Here is an 18,849-nt window from a genome sequence, read left to right on the forward strand (position 1 = left end):
CCATAACTCGGACCAAACCATGGCCTCTGACCCTATCACCCCTGCTCTTGACACAACACAATTACAGGACTGTACATCAAGACCTGAAAACATTACATCTGACAGCCTGGAGGCTACCTTGATTTCTCCACCTAACTCTCTTTCCAAATCAGTTCGAGATCTTGCTGGAAGCACGCAGACCTTCCACCAGGAAAACCTATTCAGCCAAGTGGAAGAGATTCAGCATCTGGAATGCCAACAGGGGTCAGGACACAGCATTACCAAATATACTTCAGATATTAGAATACTTGGCAGAACTATTTCATACTGGACTCTCATACTCTTCAATAAAGATTCATGCCTCAGCAATCTCAGCAAAATACAACTGTGACCCTCCAGTGTTTTCACATCCTCTGCTAAGACAGTTTCTAAGAGGGATAAAGAATATCAAACCTCCCAGAAAACAGCCAATACCTGCATGGGACCTCAATTATGTGTTGGAAAAATTAACTCTTCCTCCATTTGAACCAGCAGCAACTTCAGAAATGCAGTTTCTTTCATGGAAGACTATCTTCTTATTGGCAGTCACATTTGCAAGAAGAGTTTCGGAGATACAGGCACTCATGGCAGTGCCTCCCTTCCTCATTTTTCATTAAGACAGAGTTTCTCTAAGAACAAATCCTACATTCATGCCAAAAGTTATTTCCAGGGTGTCTCTAAATCAAGCTATTCACCTGCCTACATTCTTCCCCAATCCTCAAAATAGGGGGGGAAACTTCTCCATACTTTGGACATACACAGGCAACTACGTTACTACTTGGACAGAACTAAGGCCACCAGGAAGTCTGACCAACTGTTTGTAGCCTATGCTGCTGGAGTACAAGGAAAAGCAATCTCCAAACAAACAATTTCAAAATGGATTGGACATTGCATCAGATTCTGCTATTCATTCCATGGAAAAGGTGTGCCAGCCAATATTAGGCCACATTCCACCAGAGCTTTAGCCACTTCCACAGCTTTCCTAAGAGGAGTGGCAACAAAGGACATTTTAGAGGCTGCTACATGGAACTCCATGCATACATTTACCAAGCACTACAACCTGCCTTTATACTCCAGATCCCGAGCAGGCTTTGCTTCGGCAGTCCTGCAGGGGATTTTAGCTACACCATCATTATCTTAGATCCATCCACCCCCAGCTTGGCTATGGTATTCAACCCATATGTTATGACTGCAGTTGCATTCTTGAAGGACATAGTACAGTTTTGTATCTACCATAAATGTAGATGTCCGATAGATATGCAACTGCAGTCGGATTTTCCCACCCTCCTACCCCTCTGTATCCTTCTTTTTGGGTCCCTACCCCTTTTCCCATTAGCTGGGGGTATTTCCTATGGTGTATCTGTTTATTACTGTTGTGCATGTTTGGGATTATTTTTATCCATTTACCAAATTTAGCCTTCCTAGGAGGGCACCTGGCATCTGGGGCAAGAAACACTGAAGAAGATGGCGTCGGCCGATGCCTTTATACTCCAGCCGTTGTGACGTCGGAGAGGGGGCGACACCAGCCACGGACCCAGACTTTGGAATTCGGCCGACCGAGGGCTGCCTGAGGCAGGACAACCCATATGTTATGACTGCAGTTGCATATCTATCGGACATCTACATTTATGGTAGGTACAAAACTGTACTTTCTCCCAAATGGTCACCCTGACATCTGTTGCTAGCACCTCTATGCGTTTCCTTTCCTGTGTAACAGAAGGTGTCGCTAGAGCTGCCGGCACTGGCGTTGTCATCAGGCATCATGCCTGGCTCCTGTTATGTGCATTTTTAGGAACCTATTAAGGTGTCCTTTACGAATGCCCCATACAATGGTTCCTCCCCTTTTGAGGAGACTGTATGTGACAACCTAGTCCAGAGTGAGAAGGGCAGGAAGACTCTGCCGTCGGGAACCACTTTTCGGTCCTTCAGCGATCCTCTTCCAGGGATTAGCGAGGGACAAAGAAGATGTGGTTCGGGAAATCTGAGTTTCTCCCAGGACACTCAGGACATGCCTTCCCCAGAGGCAGAGGGGGATTTGACAAACGACGCCCTAGAGGCAGAGGGGATCCAAGAAATTAAGGGTCTCTAGAACCTTTCTCGGACAGACCCGCACAGCAGCCCTGAAGGATTGCCCAACTGCTCATCTCTGGAGGCAGTCGGGGGGGGGGGGGGGTTGCCTGTTGCTACACCTAACTGCTTTTGGAGTCCATCACAGAAGATCGGTGGGTGTTGCAGATTATATCCAGAGGCTGTTCAGTCCCCTTTCTAAAGTTAGCTCTACCACCCAGACGCTTCCTGGATGTTCCACGCACTCACAGGGAGGATGCAGCACTTTAAATTACAAAGCTGCTAGAAAAATGGGTCATCCAACACGTCTCCCAAGACCAGTCCAGATTAGGCATTTATTCCAGGTTTTGTTTAGTCCCAAAGAAGACAGGGGACCCAAGAACAATTCCTGATCTATCCATCTTGAACCTGTCAGTGGCTTATATGAAATTTTGGATGGTCACCCTTCAGTCTATCCTGCCCTTCCTGCAGGAGAACAATTGGATGTGCTTGATCAACCACCAGGATGCACATACTACTACATCAATATGGACAGGCACTCTCCTCCACTTCCAGCTGGGAGCCAGTCATTACTAGTGTCGAGCGCTCCTCTTTGATCTCACCACAGCCCACAAGGTGTTCACCAAAGTGATGGCAGTAGTAGTGGCTCACCTGAGACTCCAGGGCATACAGGTCTTCCTTACCTGGACGGTTGTCTCCTTGCTGCCCCTTCCAAACATCAGCTCTGTCTAGCAGGGGATTACTTTTTTCTCCTAGCCCAGCGGTTGGGCATCACCATCATTCTCAGCAAGTCTTTACTGGCCCTGGTTCAGGTATTAGATTTCATAGGTGCTCGGTTGGACACAATTGAAACAAAAGTCTTTCTTACCTTAGAGAGGATGCAGTGACTGAAACTTCATGTCCTGGGCATCCTTCAAGCTCAACCATTGGCAGAAATAATATTAATATGAGTGTTGGGGTCCATGGTGGGCCACAATCAGTCTCTTGCCTCTGGCATGCTTTCACGTGTGGGTTCTTCAGTCGACTGTTGCATTCCAGTGGTCCGTGTTAGACTTTCCATTGTCTCACCTAGTCTGAATCTCTCAGTTGTGCAGGAACTCTCTTCTGTGGTGGTTACATTCTCCAGACCTTCTTCAGGGTCATCCCTTTCTCCCCGCAATTCCCTCAGCCACAGTGACCATGAACGCCTCCTTGCTAGGGGGGAGGGCACAGCTTGGGAAGGACAGTCCAGGGCATGTGTTCCCCTTATGAGACCAGATTGCATATCAGTGTCCTGGAGATGAGGGTGGTGCTTCTAACATTGCAGGCTCGTCATGCCCATCTTCCCCCAGGAATGATTGCTATCCAGACAGACATGCAAGTGGTCTGGTACATCAGCAAACAAGGGCGAGCCAGGTCTTACCCTTTGTCGCGAGGCCATGAGAGTGGGGGAGTGGGTGATCTTCACCAGACGTTTTCTGGTGGCAGCGCACATTCTGGGGAGGTCCAACATTTTACCAGACAGTCTCAGCAGGTCTATTCTGTTGCCTTATGAGTGGTATCTGAATCCTTCATTAGTGAAACAGGTCTTTTCAAGTGGGGCCAGCTTTGCTGTGATCTCTTTGCCTCTCCTTCCAACACGAAGTGCAGCGGGTTTTTTTGCTCTGAATTCCCCTCTGTGGTAAGCCCAAACAGAGATGTTCTGTTTCATGCTTGTCCCCCTGGTCTTCTGTATGCCTATCCTCCTCTTTCCTTAATTCCAAAATTCCTTCAGAAAGCTTGCAGGCTGGGAAGCCTAGTAATCCTCATTGCCCCATTCTGGCCTCACTAAATCTGGTTTCCCTCTCTGTACTCTCATCTGGCGGCTCCTCCATGGCTGTTGGCTCCATTTCCGGATCTCATTTCTCATCCTTCACGAATTCCCCAGCCAGACCTAGGCAGTCTGAAGCTTTTACCGCCTGGTTGCTGCAGTTCCCCTGATTGTTGGGACTCCCGGTTTACCTTCACCTGTCAAAAAAATCCTGGTGGCTCCTCATAAATCTTCCACCAGAAAGGTTTGCTCCAGTAAATGGAGACTTTTTTCATTCTGGGCCTCAAGGCATGCCATAGATCCTTCACTGCTCTAGTCTTCTCAGTTTTGGCATTCTTAGCAGAGATCTTCCAACAAGGTGCTAGTTTTTCTGCAGTCAAGGTTCAACTTGCAGCGATTTCTAATTTTCATGTGGGGCATAATATGGCTTCCTTAGCTTCTAAGCTCTGCAAAGCCTTCCTAAAAAGCAACTTTCTTCTTTGGCCACCGATCAAGGACCCTATGCCACCGTGGGATCTTGCGCTGGTTTTACAGGCATTGGTTTCACCTCCCTTTGAACCCGCAGCTTCTGTGGATCTGCAGTTTTTGTCCTGGAAGACAGCCACCTTGGTGGCTATTACCTCTGCCAGAAGGGTTTCGGAACTTCAAGCATCATCAGTCAAAACCACCTTATGTGATTTTTAATAAGGATTTGGTATCCTTGCATACTAATCCCTCTTTTCTTCCTAAGGTGGCTTCAGAATCCAGTATTAACCAGGTTATTAATCTCCCGGTCTTTTTCCCGAATTTCTGAAACTAAGGACAATATTAATTGCACTTGTTGGACGTGCACGGACAGTTGCATTTCTACTTGCACAAGACTAAAGCTTTCCTTAAGTCTGACCAACTCTTCATATCCTACTTTAAACCCTTCTTAGGGAAATCCGTATCTGTGGTAACAATTACTCATTGGATTTCCCAGTGTATTTTGTTGGCGTATTTTGTTAAGGGTTTAACTCCACCAGCTCAAGTGACGACACATTACACCAGGTTTATGGCTACTTCAGCTGTCTTCTGGTCCAGAGTTTCGTTAGATGATGATAGTTCTTGAGGCTACCTGGGCTTCATCTCATTCCTTTATATCGCACTACAAAGTGGACGTTATATCCAGGAACAGGGTGTCCTTTGGCTCCGCTGTGCTCTGGAATATCTTTCCATGAGGGCCTCCCAGGTGTTTAGTAGCTGGGGACTCTTTCCCACATGTTGAAGACCAAATGAAGACAATTTCAGATAAAGAAGTTATGTACTCACCATAACTTTCCATCTGAATTGTTCTTCATTTGTCTTCAACTGTCCCTCCCTCCTTCCCTCTGCCTTGCATAGACTGGTGGTCTGATGGGTAGAGGATGTGGTCATCACCAGGATGCCTCTTGCTTGCTCTTTCTTGTTTATGGATTCTTTGGCATGGGATCAAGTTTTGGGTCGGGGGCAGTGCTAGGTTGGGCAGTAAACTCTATCTGAAGGAAGGAGACGGGCATTGTGGGTAGGGGAGGAGCTTAGAGCTCAGTTCAAGATGCTGGGTATGCGGCCATCAGATCCATGCTGCATCTAGGAACCCACAGGTTGAAGACAAATGAACAACAATTCAGCTGGAACATTATAGTGAGTACATAACTTCTTTTTTTGTGAAACTTAATTGTCTTGAATGTATGTGTGTGTGCTGGGCAGATATTAGTTCTGTAAATTCAAAGTTGTGTAGCATTGTACTTACACTTTTCACTTCTTTTTGCAGGATCCTGAACAGACCACAGGACAAAGCAAAGAACACAAACCAGGACCAATAGGAAATGAGCGTTCCTTGAAAAACAGGAAAGGGTCCGAGGGTACAGACCGTCTGGAGGGGAGCATCCCTCCTGTTAATGGAGTGGACATCCATGTCACTTCAGTAATTCCTGTCCATCCCATAGAGTTCGGTACCAGTTCAAAAGTGAGTGCAGATAGGGGTTCATATCCCCGTAGCCTTTCTCCAGCTTTCTCATGGAGCACAATACTTGTTTTCACTTCATTCTGTAGTGTGTTTGTGTTAAAATTTGCAGAAGTCCGTTATTTCAAAAAACGAATGCACTGTTTGAAGTTGCTAGTATATTTATAAAACTACTAGTTATGTAATAGTTTAATGGGTGTTTTTTTTTTTCTTTTTACAAAGTTGCTAGTAGAAACAAGACATCAGTCTCTCTGGAAGTAAGTATAACACAAGGCCTCCTCCCTAGCAAAAACTAGACTAAAAACCTGAGGCCAGTTACAACCTCTTGCATGACGGCATAAACTAGCTTCATAGTCCTTCCCCCTACTGATGGAACAGACACTTATGCTGAGTTATACACCAATGCTTTATACAGGCACCTGTAGAATTGTATCAACTGCCATACCTGATTTGATCCAAAGCAAGAACTTCAAGGAAAAACAAACCTGCCTGGTGGACAACTGCCATTGATAGGCTGTACAATAGGAGAAAGAAATTGCTGTCTAAGAGCAAGAAGGAATGGTCTCAAAGCTGGAAACACACACTCCTCAACTTAAGCAAATAAGACTACTAGTGAAGTCATCCAAAGCTAACTATGAATCCAAATTAGCTTCCCTAACTAAGGATTAACCACAAGGCGTTCTTTAGTTACATCTGTAACCTCAAAGGTAAGGGCCAGATTTGTGCTGAACTCGTAGATAATGGTACTACATATATACAACTCGTAGATAACGGTACTACATATATAGAACTCGTAGATAATGGTACTACATATATAGAACTCGTAGATAATGGTACTACATATATAGAACTCGTAGATAATGGTACTGCATATATAGAACTCGTAGATAATGGTACTACATATATAGAACTCGTAGATAATGGTACTACATATATAGAACTCGTAGATAATGGTACTACATATATAGAACTTGTAGATAATGGTACTGCATATATAGAACTCGTAGATAACGGTACTACATATATAGAACTTGTAGATAATGGTACTACATGTATAGAACTCGTAGATAATGGTACTACTTATATAGAACTCGTAGATAATGATACTGCATATATATAGAACTCGTAGATAATGGTACTACATATATAGAACTCGTAGATAATGGTACTACATATATAGAACTTGTGTGTATAGCAAACCTGCTGGCTGACAGGTTCAGTGAAAACTTCACTCCTTGTCCCTGTCACATGTACCCCAAGCATCCCAAACACTTGTTCCCTGTCTAGTATATTTGAGGAGCAGGTCTTAAATGCCCTCTCCAAGGCCAAAAACACAGCCTGTATGGAGCCAGCCAACATCCCAGGCTGTGTTCTGTATGGGTTAAAATGGGAATTAGCATCACCATTGAGCATGCTTTTCAATCACAGCCAAAGCGCTGGCTTTGTCCCAGTGGAATGGAAAACAACTACAATCATCCCTTTGCACAAAGGGGGGGTGGATCCACAGATCCAGGGAACTATAGACCCATTAGCTTGACCAGTTTTATCTGCAAGCCGATGGAATGAATCATCATGGACCTTATTAACAAAGATGTAGGAAATCTCCAAATTTTCAACCCCAGTTCCCCTTTGTCAAGGGGAGATCATGCCTATTAAACTTAGTGGACTTCTTCGAGACAGTCACCAAAGCTCTAGACAAGGCATATCTGTGTATATGGCCTACTTAAACTTAGCCAAGGCCTTTGACACAATCCCCTACTTGGGCATCATTGATAAACCCACTTAGCTGAGTATCAACCCATATGTTGTCAAGTGAGTTGCAAACTGGCTCACTGATGAAAGTCATACGGTCAAAATAGGGGACTCCACCTCCTCCAGCAGACCCATAACCAGTGATGTTCCACAGGGATCGGTTCTGGGACCCCTACTGTTCGGAGTCTACTACTCTGAATTACAGGCTAAAACTAAAAGACTTTGGCTGACAAAGTTTTACTGCAAACTGGGAGCAGTCATTAAAACTCCTAGCGATGTCAGCATCCTGCATTGTATTACACAGACTAATGAATGAAAGGTGCAAAAGTCATGGTCTTAAACTTAATGCAAAAAATGCATTGTCACCCTCTTCGGCAAGTTTATACAGTGTTAAAAAAAACAAAATGGAAGTAAAGGATAATACCATGGAATCAGTCAGACACCTGTTCCATTCTGCTCCATCCAAGCACAGTCTAGAGTACTTTTTTGCAAGAGGCAAGGGTAAGGATAAACAAGCCAGAGATAGGAACACCTCTCAAAGCAAAATATGGCAGAAGGAAGATAGTGAGACAAGTCCTCCCACAAGCAACTTTCCCAGCCTCATTCCTTTCTTCTACAAAAAAGTCCCCACCCTAGTCATCCTCTTACCCAACCTCACATTCTGTCTCAAAAGCTTAGGATAAGGCATCTCACCACCTACTCTTGTCAACAGTATAACAAGGGTTCAGTGGGTGATAAGTGTAAGGTTACAGTTCATCACCAAAATGAGAAAGATGCATCGTTTTAACAAAGGCCAAGAAAAACTAGTAGCAGTAGTTATATAGGGATGATGGCCAAGGGTACTCTACTGAAGTTCCCCATAATAGAAAGAGGGTTCAAGACTGTTGTAGTTCCAGGTAAGGATGGATCATGAAGACATCTTGGTTTTAAAGGTACTAGAGATCAAACTGCTAACTCTGTAGTCTGTTCTTCATTGCCGAGTCCTTAGAGTGCCCTTCTTATATCTCTGACGTACATATCCCCATTTTCAAAGGACACAGGAGGCGCTTCAGATTTAAGGGGTCTCCTAACCATTTTTTTTCTCTTCATTTATCTGTAGCATCTCCGATCTCTCCAGAAAAGACGTCACTGTTGTAGTGGGACTAACCCATTCAACAAAGCATAAATAAATAGAATGCCTAACCCCCAACAATAGCTTGCTGCAGAAAGTACAGTTGTGTACACTTACAGTAAGTGTAGATGTTCGAGTGTATTCACTGTTGCAGTCATCACATTTGGGTTATCTGCTTGCAGTAGCCCTCAATCGGCCTGATTAACAAAGTCTTGGGTCCTGTGTCTGTTGCTGTCCCTTCTTCCGTGACGTCAGGTCGTTAGGGGTATAAAACATGCAGCCGACACCATTAGATCATTTTTTTCTTGCCCCAGATGTCAGGTTCCCCCCCGATGGGAAGTAATTAAATATATCAAAATACAAGGTTATACCTACAATAAAAAAGCAAATACACCAAAAAGCTTTTAAGCATAGTAAAGGAGAGGAGAGGTATAGCCAAAAGAGGTCAGGGGGCTGGAGGGAGGGTAATCAGGACTGCAACAGTGAATACACTCTAACATCTATATTTATGTTAAGTGTGCACAACTGTACTATGTTCTTTGTGTTTCACTGTTGCAGTCATCACATTTGGGTAGATTCCCAAAGCTAAGGATGGGAAGAGGAATTTAGATAGCATTAGGACCAGCTATAAGGCCTGCAAGACTGCAGTGGCAAAGCCGGCTCTCGATTTAGAGAAAATTGGCATATGGTAATGCTTGGTGAAAGTATGTACAGAACTCCAGGTAGCAGCTTCTAGGGATGTCCCTGGTAGGGACGCCTCTGAGAAAGGCTGTAGAGATAGATGATGCCCTGGTTGAGTGGGTTCTGATCCCCTGTGGGATAGGTTTTCCATGGTGCTTATAGCAGAAATGACTGCAATGGCCTATCCATTTAGAAATGGTTTGCTTTGAAATAGCCTTCCCCTCTGCCTCTCCAGCAAATGCCACCAGCAGTTGTTCAGATTTCCTTTGATATTTAGTCCTGTCCAAGTAGAATCTTTAAGTTGTCTGTGCACATCTAAGGAGTGTAGTATCCATTCTCCTTTGTTCTGTGGATTAGGAAAGAAGGCTGGCAAATGGATGGACTGATTGAGCCACACTGGATACCACCTTGGGCATGAAGGAGGGATTGGTTCTGAGGGGCATCTTGTCCACAAGAAAGATGATGAAAGGCTCCACTGCCATAAGGGCCTGTAATTCAAATACCCTTCTAGCCGAAGTGATTGCTAAAAGGAAAGCTGTTTTCTAAGAATAGAATTTTAAATCTGCCGTAGCAGCTGGCTCGAAAGGATGGAGTCTGAGATTCTCCAATACAAAGTTAAGGTTCCAGGCTGGAGTTGGAGCTCTCCTGGGAGGTCTCAAATTTTTGGCCCCTCTGAGCAACTGCTTCAGCAGTGGATGAGAGAAGAGGGGAGGTTCAGTGTTATAATGAGCTGAAATGGCTGAGGCGTGAATTTTGATGGAGGAAAAAGGCCCTTGTGAAGCATCTCAGTTGGGTATTGTAAAATCTGAGGTAAATTGGTTGCTGCTGTGCTCATCCCTTAAGATTGGTTCCAGGCACAGAATCTTTTCCATTTTTCAGCATAGGATTTTCTAGTACTAGGCCTCCTTGCCCCTAAAATGATATCCATCACATTTGACATTCTGTTTGACAGAAACTTGGTTAAAACCACAAACCCAAGATAATGAAATTATCCCACCAGGATATAATATATTGAGACATGACTGTACAAAAGGAAAAGGAGGGGCTACAAGTTACCACCTCACCTTATACCCCCCCAAGGACAATAATGCAGAAATCCTTATTTCTAAGATTCAGCTTAATTTTAGTAAATCCATAAATATCTTATGCATTTATCTACCTCCTGGAAATATTAGCACCTTAGAGAATATTCTTAGCTGGGTCACAGCAACCTTCCCACAAGAAACTCTAATCCTAAGTGACATCGATATAGATTGGAAGTGCATCAATACTGAGTACCCTACTTCTCATATTAACCTTCATGGTTTCCCTCAGACCATCACCTCCCCAACTAGAATTACCAAACCAAAAGGAGAGCACCTTAGACTGGATTCTTATTAATAATCACCACCAAACATACAAAGTAGGTACCTTCCCTGATGATGTGAGTGACCATTGCTTAACCTATATAATTAAGCAAAAAGTAAATATCTCCCACCCAACATCATATAGGACTATACGTTCCAACAAGCATTTTAACCGAGAACTATTTCTGAGTGAACTTAATGCCTGTAATTGGCCTTATCTAAAAACCCTCCCATTGGAAGAGGCTGTCCAATACTTCAACTCTAAATTCCTAACTGTCCAAGACCAACGTGCACCTATACGTAATATAAGAATTGGGTCAAAACCAGCCCCATGGCTCACCAAAGATAACCAGGCAAAAAATCCTACTTGACAATAGAGCCTGGACTAGGTGGCAAACTACCAAAAGCACATCTGATCAACAGACATTTAGACAAATAAGAAATGCAACTAAAAAAGCCATACTCTTAGACAAAAAAAAATGTTTACTACGAAAAACAGCAAACACACCAAAATAATCTTCAAAGATTCTGGGCAAGTATCAATAGACTCCTATACCCAGGACACTCCAGTACACCTGCACCAATAGGCGCTAACCATGAGACTCGCATCCAAACTGCTAATATCAGCTATCTCCTGTTCCCCCTAGCATTCCTACCCCCACAATTAGCACTCTTCCTACCTTCCTACAATAACCCGTATCTACTAACTTTATTTTCAAACTCCTAGCAAAACTTAAGCTTTGTACCCCCTCCACTGACCAAATCCCAGCTGAATATCTGCAAAAAGCAGCAGCTTATCCTGTATCCATCCTGATAAACAGAACCATTAAGGAAGGATACATCCCTACCAGCTGGAAAATCTCACACATTATCCCCCTACACAAAGGTGGCAACTCAAATGAATATTCTAACTGTAGACCCATAGCCCTTCTATCCCCTTAGCAAAAATAATGGAAAAATGCATTCACCTATCAGCTAATAGGCCATCTAACTAAACACAACTTACTAGCTAAAGGCCAACATGGCTTTATGCAATTCCATAGTACCACCACTCCCCTCATATCCTTTACAGACACCATTAATAGAAACCGCAATAACAATGTACTCTCTTCAGTGCTATGTATTGATCTTTCAATGGTTCTGATGTGGTAAACCACACATTGCTTATCAATATTCTCAAATCATTTTCCATGGATACTCTATCTGTAAAGTGGTTTACTTCCTTCCTAAGCAATAGGCAACCAGCAGTGCTCTGGGAAAATAATCGTCCCACCTGCCAGTCACACTGGGCGTCCCCCAGGGCTCCATTCTAGGTCCTCTTATTTTCAATTTTTATGAATGATCTCTTCTTAGCTATTCCCGATGCAACTTGTGTACAATATGCAGATGAGTATACATTAATCTGCACAGCTAAATCTGCTTCTGAACTGCAATGCCAAACCCAGAAAGTATTTATCACAGTTAGACATGGTTCTTAAAGTGCTGCCTCCTATTGAATCCCAAAAAACAAAGCTCCTGCTCTTTACTCCTACTTGTAGGTCCACACCAGTAGATTTCTCAGTCATTTGTAACAATGGTACCCTCATATACCCAGACTCTACCACCAAACTCCTTGAGATTACAATAGACAACAAATTTAACTTCGACACCCACATTAACAACAGTATAAAATCAGTTAACAGAAAAATGGGCTCCCTGTATAGTCAAACCCTTCCTTACACCAATAGCAAGAACTACCATTGCCCACTTCCATCTAATCTCTACTGTACTCTATGCCTTACCAATATATACTAACCTATCTAAAAAGAATCTTCTCAAACTTGCTACCTCTTATAATAATATTGCCAGATTTGCCACTTGTAAACCCTTCAGAATCCATCACTGTTATAATTTCAAACAACTCGGATGGCTTGAACTTCAAAATCAGCTTCATTTCAATCAACGTACGATTGCCCATAAGATCCTTTACCAGCCAAACAATACTCCAGTACTGTCAGACCTCATAACCCCCTATAAAAATCTTAATGCTTTGCGTTCATTAAATAAACTCCTAGTTAACATCAACAAGTCTCACAACATGGCAGGGGGACTCTATTCCCAAACACAACTGGGAAAAACTGCAGCCTTCTACCTACTGAACTTACTTCCCTTCCTTCCTTACCACTCTTCAAGCAAAAACTTAAAACCTTCCTCAAAACACACTGGCTGTGCCCTTGTAGCAACCCTGACTAACCTATTATTACTACTACTAATATCGTTTCTAACTGTACTCTCTCCACTAAATTAATCTTCTGTAGTGCAGTGGAAGCATGTAGTAAGAACCTGGATCCTATTTTAGCCACTAGTAGATGTATATATCTTGCTCTAAGCGTTGTATATAGTTTTATGAAATGTACTGTTAAATGTGTAGAAATATCTACTATGTCTACTTTTTGTTTTTTGTAACAAAAAATATTGTCTGTTTGTATCCGTCTTGGTGCTTTTCTCCCCGGGCCTCTACTGAAAATGGTCTTATATCCAGCTAGACTATCTCGGTCAACAAATGTAAAATAAATAAAAATAAGTCACTGGTTTACTGAGGGATGGTAAAGGAGAGATTAGGAAATTAGCCAGGCTGTTATGTTCAGTGTTTGAAGCTGAGGGTGCAGAATCTGGTTCTCTTGCTGAGAACAGGGTAGGAGTCTGAGGCAGGTGCCATGGGGCCAACAGTGACACACTGTGCAAGAGGGGGTACCAGTGTTGGTGTGGCCAGTCTGGTGCAATCAAAATCATCCTTGGTTTGTCTTGTTTGATCTTTAGTAGTACTTTGGAGAGCAGAGGCAGAGAAGGAAAGGCATAAACTGATAGGTTTTTCTAGCCGAAGGACAGAGCATCCACTTTCCATGCTTGGTTGTGGGGAGTCCTTGTGCAAAATTTGTCCAATTGATAGTTCTGGGGGGAGGCAAACGGGTCTATATTTGGGCTCTCCCATTTGCTTGTCAACATGTTGAAAATCCTTGGTTCCAGTTTCCACTCGTGTGGGTTCATGAGGTTTCTGCTTAGTCCGTCTGCCAGTGTATTTAGTTTTCCTGGCAGGAATTGAGCTTGTAGATGCACTTGGTAGCTCAAGGCTGTGTTCCACAATGCCATGGCTAGTCTGCAGAGGGGGTAAGAATGGGTACCCCCCTGCTTGTTTATGTACCACATAACAGCGGTGTTGTCCATCTTTACCCTTTAATTGTCCTGGAAGAATGTGGTCCTTGAAGGCTGTCAGAGCATTCTGTATAGCCAACATTTCTTTTTGATTGATATGCAGGTGCATTTGACTTGGGTTCCATTTCCCCTGAATGCACTTCCTGCCAGGTGAGCCCCCATGCATATTCTGATGCGTCTGTTGTTAGGTTTTGGGCGGCAGGGGGTAGTGTGAATGTTAGTTCCTTGTTTTGGTGGCAGGCCTCTGCCCATCAAAGGAACTCTAGGCGTAGGCAAGGTAAGATAGGAATCATTGCTTCTAGATCCTGAGAAGGTTGACACCATAGGCTTTTTAGATACCATTGTAGTTTCCTCATATGCAGTCTTGCATATGGAATTAGAAAAATGCAGGAGGCCATGAATCCCAAGGCTTGTAGTATTTACCTTGCAGACAGCAGGGTTTTTGTTGCCACTTGTTTGAAGTAGGTTGTCAAATGAATTTGTTTCTCTGGCGTGAGGACAGCCATCTGGGAAGTTGTATTAAAGCTTGCTCCCAGGAATATAATTTGTTGACAGGATACCAGGTGTGATTTCTTTTCATTTATGGTGTACCCCAGACAAGTTAGCACCCTTTATACAAAGGCCAGATGATTCAAAAGTATGTCCTGGCTTTCTGCCTGAATTAGACAATCATCCAGGTATGGGTATATTTGAATATTCCTTTGCCTGCAAAATGCAATGACTGTAGCTAGGCACTTTGTGAATACCCTGGGCGCAGTAGATAAGCCAAAGGGCAGTGCAGAGAACTGATAGTGGGTGTAGCCTGCTTTGAAGTGTAGGTATCTTCTGCAGGATTCCCTGATTGGGATTTGCAGGTATGCTTCCTTTAAATCTAGTGTTGCCAACCAGGCATCTTTGCCTAGCATAGGAAGCAACTGGTGAAGAGTCAGCATCTTGATTTTTGGAATCGCCAAAAAGGTGTTTAGAGTAGACAGGTCCAGGATAGGACGCCATGAATCATCTTTTCTGGGTACCAGGAAAAGTCTTGAGTAGAAACCTTGTCCCTTTTCCTCTTCTGGTACCAATTGAATACCCCCTATGCTTGAGAGAGAGAGTACTTGCTTTCTGGCCTCTGCACACTGATTTGGGGGTAGATCTGGCCAACCGCTTGGTGTTGGTAACGTGTTGAGGTGAAATCTGTATCCTTGGGACACTATATTTAAAACCCATTTGTCCTGGGTAATGAGTTCCCAGTTTTTTTCATGAAGAGCAATCCTCCACCCCCAAAGGGGCAGTCAGTTAAGAAGTGCTTGGAAGTTTTAAAAATAAGTCATTGAGACAGTTTACTATAGGGGGGAGTTTTATTACTCCCAACTTTGGAAGTGAAGGCCCCCCACTGCTTAGTCCTGTGCGTACCATGGGACTGAAGCCTGGGTCCTCTGCTGGATCTGGGTTTGGACTGAGAAGGTCTGGAAGAAGCAGGAAAGGACCAATTCTTAGAAGGCCAATGCCTACTAAATCTTGGAAGTTGCACTTGTAAAAAATCTTTAACAGTTTGCATAGATTTAGCTTTTTCCTCCATCTTTTTAAGAACTTCTGCCTTGTTGCCAAACAGGCAGTCCTGATTTAAGGGAGCTTCCAGTAATTTAGCTTTAACATGATCTGGCAAGGATTGCTCCTTAAGCCAAGCATGCCTTCTAATTACAGACCCAGTTACAGCAGCCCTGCAAGATGCCTCTAGTGAATCCAGACCACATTGCAAAGTATGTTTTCCAACTTGTTCAGTAGAATGCATTAAATCCTGTAAATCCTTATTTTCAGCACAATCAGGAATCAACATCATTTTCTGTTTAAGCAGTCCAATAATATGCTGCTGATACTTTAACGTATGAAACTGGCAGTTTAAGGTCCTAATGGCCAAAGTTGCAGAAGTGTATACCTTCTTACCCCATATATCCAGCACCCTGGAGTCTCTGTCAGAGGGGGTAGGATTTTTGGCAGTAGTAGCTTTAATGCCCTTGGGTCCCTGTGAAATGGTCTCCGCATCCGCAATAGAAATTTTGAAAAGGAACTTGTGAGAGTCAGGAACCCTGTAATATCTATCAGGTTTTCTGGGAGCAGGAGGTAAACAGTCAGGGGCCAAGCTAGATTCAGAAAAAGCATCATCAACGATGTTAGTACAGGAGGTATGGCTAAAGGCCTGTGCTGGTGCAGGAGTAAGAAATCCCTAAGCCTCTTTTTAGAATCCGAGAAATCCTGACTTTCCCAACGAAAATGCTCCCTGAGAGTATGCAAGGTTTCACCAAAAGAGAAATCCTTTTGGGGGAAGTAGAGGGAATAGAGTCCTCAACATCAGAATCCTCATAGGTAGATAAGGGTAAATCCTGGTCATCAGAGGGAACAGAAATTTCAGATTGCTGGTCAGAAGTATCATAAGCAAACACAGTCCTAGGTCTCTTAGAGGGGGAAGGTTGGCTTCCCCTGATTAAAGTAATAAGGTCTTCAGCCATTCTTATCTGTTTTCTAGGCATGGTTAGAGTTTTAGGACTTGAAGAAGAAAATGATGATGGCATTGGTTTAATATGCAAGTCAGTAGGCCTGAATACACCCTCAGAAGCCGGTGCCTGCACAGCGGCTCCGGACCCATCCAAGGTAGAGACATTCGCAGGTTCAACAGTTGAAGCATCTCACGGCATACCGGACTCTGAATGGGTCTCAGTAGAGGCCTGTGAATCTGAAGTAGCTGGTATCAGGGGCTGCAAAAGCGACTCGCTAGGAGAAGCGCCGTCTGCAGCTTTGGACCTAGGCGGCTTGTCTGTCTTTATCTTTGCATTTTTTCAGAATGTCGGTAGTCGGATGGCTTACCGAAGACATATCAAGATAATTGAACCGAGTGCCAAAATATTTAGAAACGAAAATATACCGATGGATAGTTCAAGGTTTAAATAAGGCACAAAACCGATAGCCAGGTACATTGTGGTCAGGGCCTAGGCAAGGAATACAGTACGAATGAAAATATTTGTGAGGTATTTGCTTTCCACAAGAAATGCAATTATTTACTTTTAATGACCGGATTAGAGCAAGAAAAATTTTCCCCAATGGGGTACTTGGCTTTTAGTTGATGACTTCGGTTCTGAAACTCGAAAATGAAAATTTCAGAAGTCGGCCGACCGGCACTTGCGAACTGCTTCCACTTCGGGCACCGCATGGCAAGAAAGACTGATGTAATGGCGTTGGCTGCATGTTTTATACCCCTAACGACCTGAAGTTATGGAAGAAGAGACCGCAGCCGGTGCAGGACCCAAGACTTTGTTAAATGAGGCCGACTGATGGCTACTGCAAGCAGATAACCCAAATGTGATGACTGCAACAGTGAAACACTAAGAACATCCAAGGTAATCCACATCTACTCTTACTGTCCAGCTAGATGTCTGTGCATAGAGAGGTGCACATTGTTGCCCTTCATTTAGTTGTTGACTTGTATGTTCGTAAATCGTGTCGGGCTAGGGCCAGTAAGTGGAAGAGTACAAATAAGTATACCCCCTAGAAAATTTATTTATATTTTTGTAGAATTATCTGGCGTTTAGTAGCTGTAGGCTGTACAGACATGCTTTCAGTTGCAAACATTATAAATCACTTATCTATTCAATCATTGTCATTGAATCACTACATAGCTCATTCAATTCCTGCCTTCTCTTAAACTCATTTTTCCTCCAAAATATGTATTGTTCCCCCATTTATCATTTTTCTGTGTAATTTGCTCCTACCCTTTTCTAAAGATCCGCTTCCAGTTGTTTTATTTCCGTTACAATATTCACTGTTTCTAGTACAGTTGGTTTATACTCTGATTTCCATTTTCTAATAATTGCTTTTTTGACAGCCACAAGAATTAAACTCAGCAAGGCCTTACTATGTCTAGGTAATTCTGATTCGCCATCGCAGCTCAGAAAAATAATTTCCTTAACATACTCCAGTTTACTCTCCCAGTATATCTGATTGAGTAGTCTGCAGGGAAATTTTTGTCTGCCAACTCCTGAAACTTCTGAAAAATGTTCCCAATTACATCTTTCTTCCTCATCACACCACCACCATTGTCAGTGTACGTGAGAAAAGATTCTTTAGTCTCCCTTACGTATAAAAAATCCCTATGGAAACACTTCCAAGCAAATGTTCTGGACTTTGTTGCATATTTGGGATCCATTCATATATTCCCCATTGTTTCTTTGTGAATTGCTTATGCAGTCTGTCCTCCATTACTTTCTAACATCCTGCGATTCCTATAGTTGTCATGCAGTATTTTATAAGTCCTACTAATTGACCTTTGTTTAACAGCAGCTTGCGTTCTAGATCTAAAAACTCTACCAGTGCTGATCTTTTGCTTAAGATAACAGTTTTTCTCTTTGCCTATACTCTGATCCTTGAAAGGAAAGGCTGTAGCCTGCAGTCCAAATGAGTTATTGGCCTCTTGCCATTCTGTTTTCTTTCACTATCTTATTTGCTTCCAATAACTTAGTTCCTTTGCCGGTTTTCTCCAGTAAATTCCAGCCCCCTCTTGCTTATTCTCTGTACCCTTAATTGTGGTCATCCCTATTGGCAGAATTTCCCTTTCTCCATTGACTTAATTTTTAAAATACTTTTTCATTTTATGAATATTGTATTCTATATGTTTTTTTTTTTTTTTTTAACAAGAAACTTCTTTGTTAAATTATCATGTGTGATACAGGCAGTTTTACATTTATATAAATGAAAATCAACCATGTTGACATTTTAGCTGCAAACATTGGATATCACAAACCCTATGGCTGTCATTTTAGTTGCAAGCATTGTACATTGCTCATCTCTCCAGTCATTGTCACTCAGACATTACATAGCTCTTTCACATCCTGCCTTCTTTTAAACTTCGTTCCTCCTCTGCTTGTATTGTTCCCACCAATTCCATTGTTTCTATGTA

General features: G+C 43.0%; 1 protein-coding gene across 1 annotated transcript in view; it reads left to right on the forward strand.

The window, feature by feature from the left end:
• Positions 1-18,849, forward strand: part of PRRC2B (proline rich coiled-coil 2B) — a 3,584,159-nt gene that overhangs the window by 2,352,779 nt on the left and 1,212,531 nt on the right. The window contains exon 22 of the mRNA XM_044058194.1: positions 5,646-5,840. Within this exon, the coding sequence (XP_043914129.1) occupies positions 5,646-5,840 (195 nt within the window). The remainder of the gene's footprint in view (positions 1-5,645; positions 5,841-18,849) is intronic.

This window comes from Protopterus annectens, chromosome 16.part0 (genome assembly GCF_019279795.1).
Source record: "Protopterus annectens isolate FY-2018-M chromosome 16.part0, PAN1.0, whole genome shotgun sequence".
NCBI lineage: Eukaryota > Metazoa > Chordata > Ceratodontiformes > Protopteridae > Protopterus > Protopterus annectens.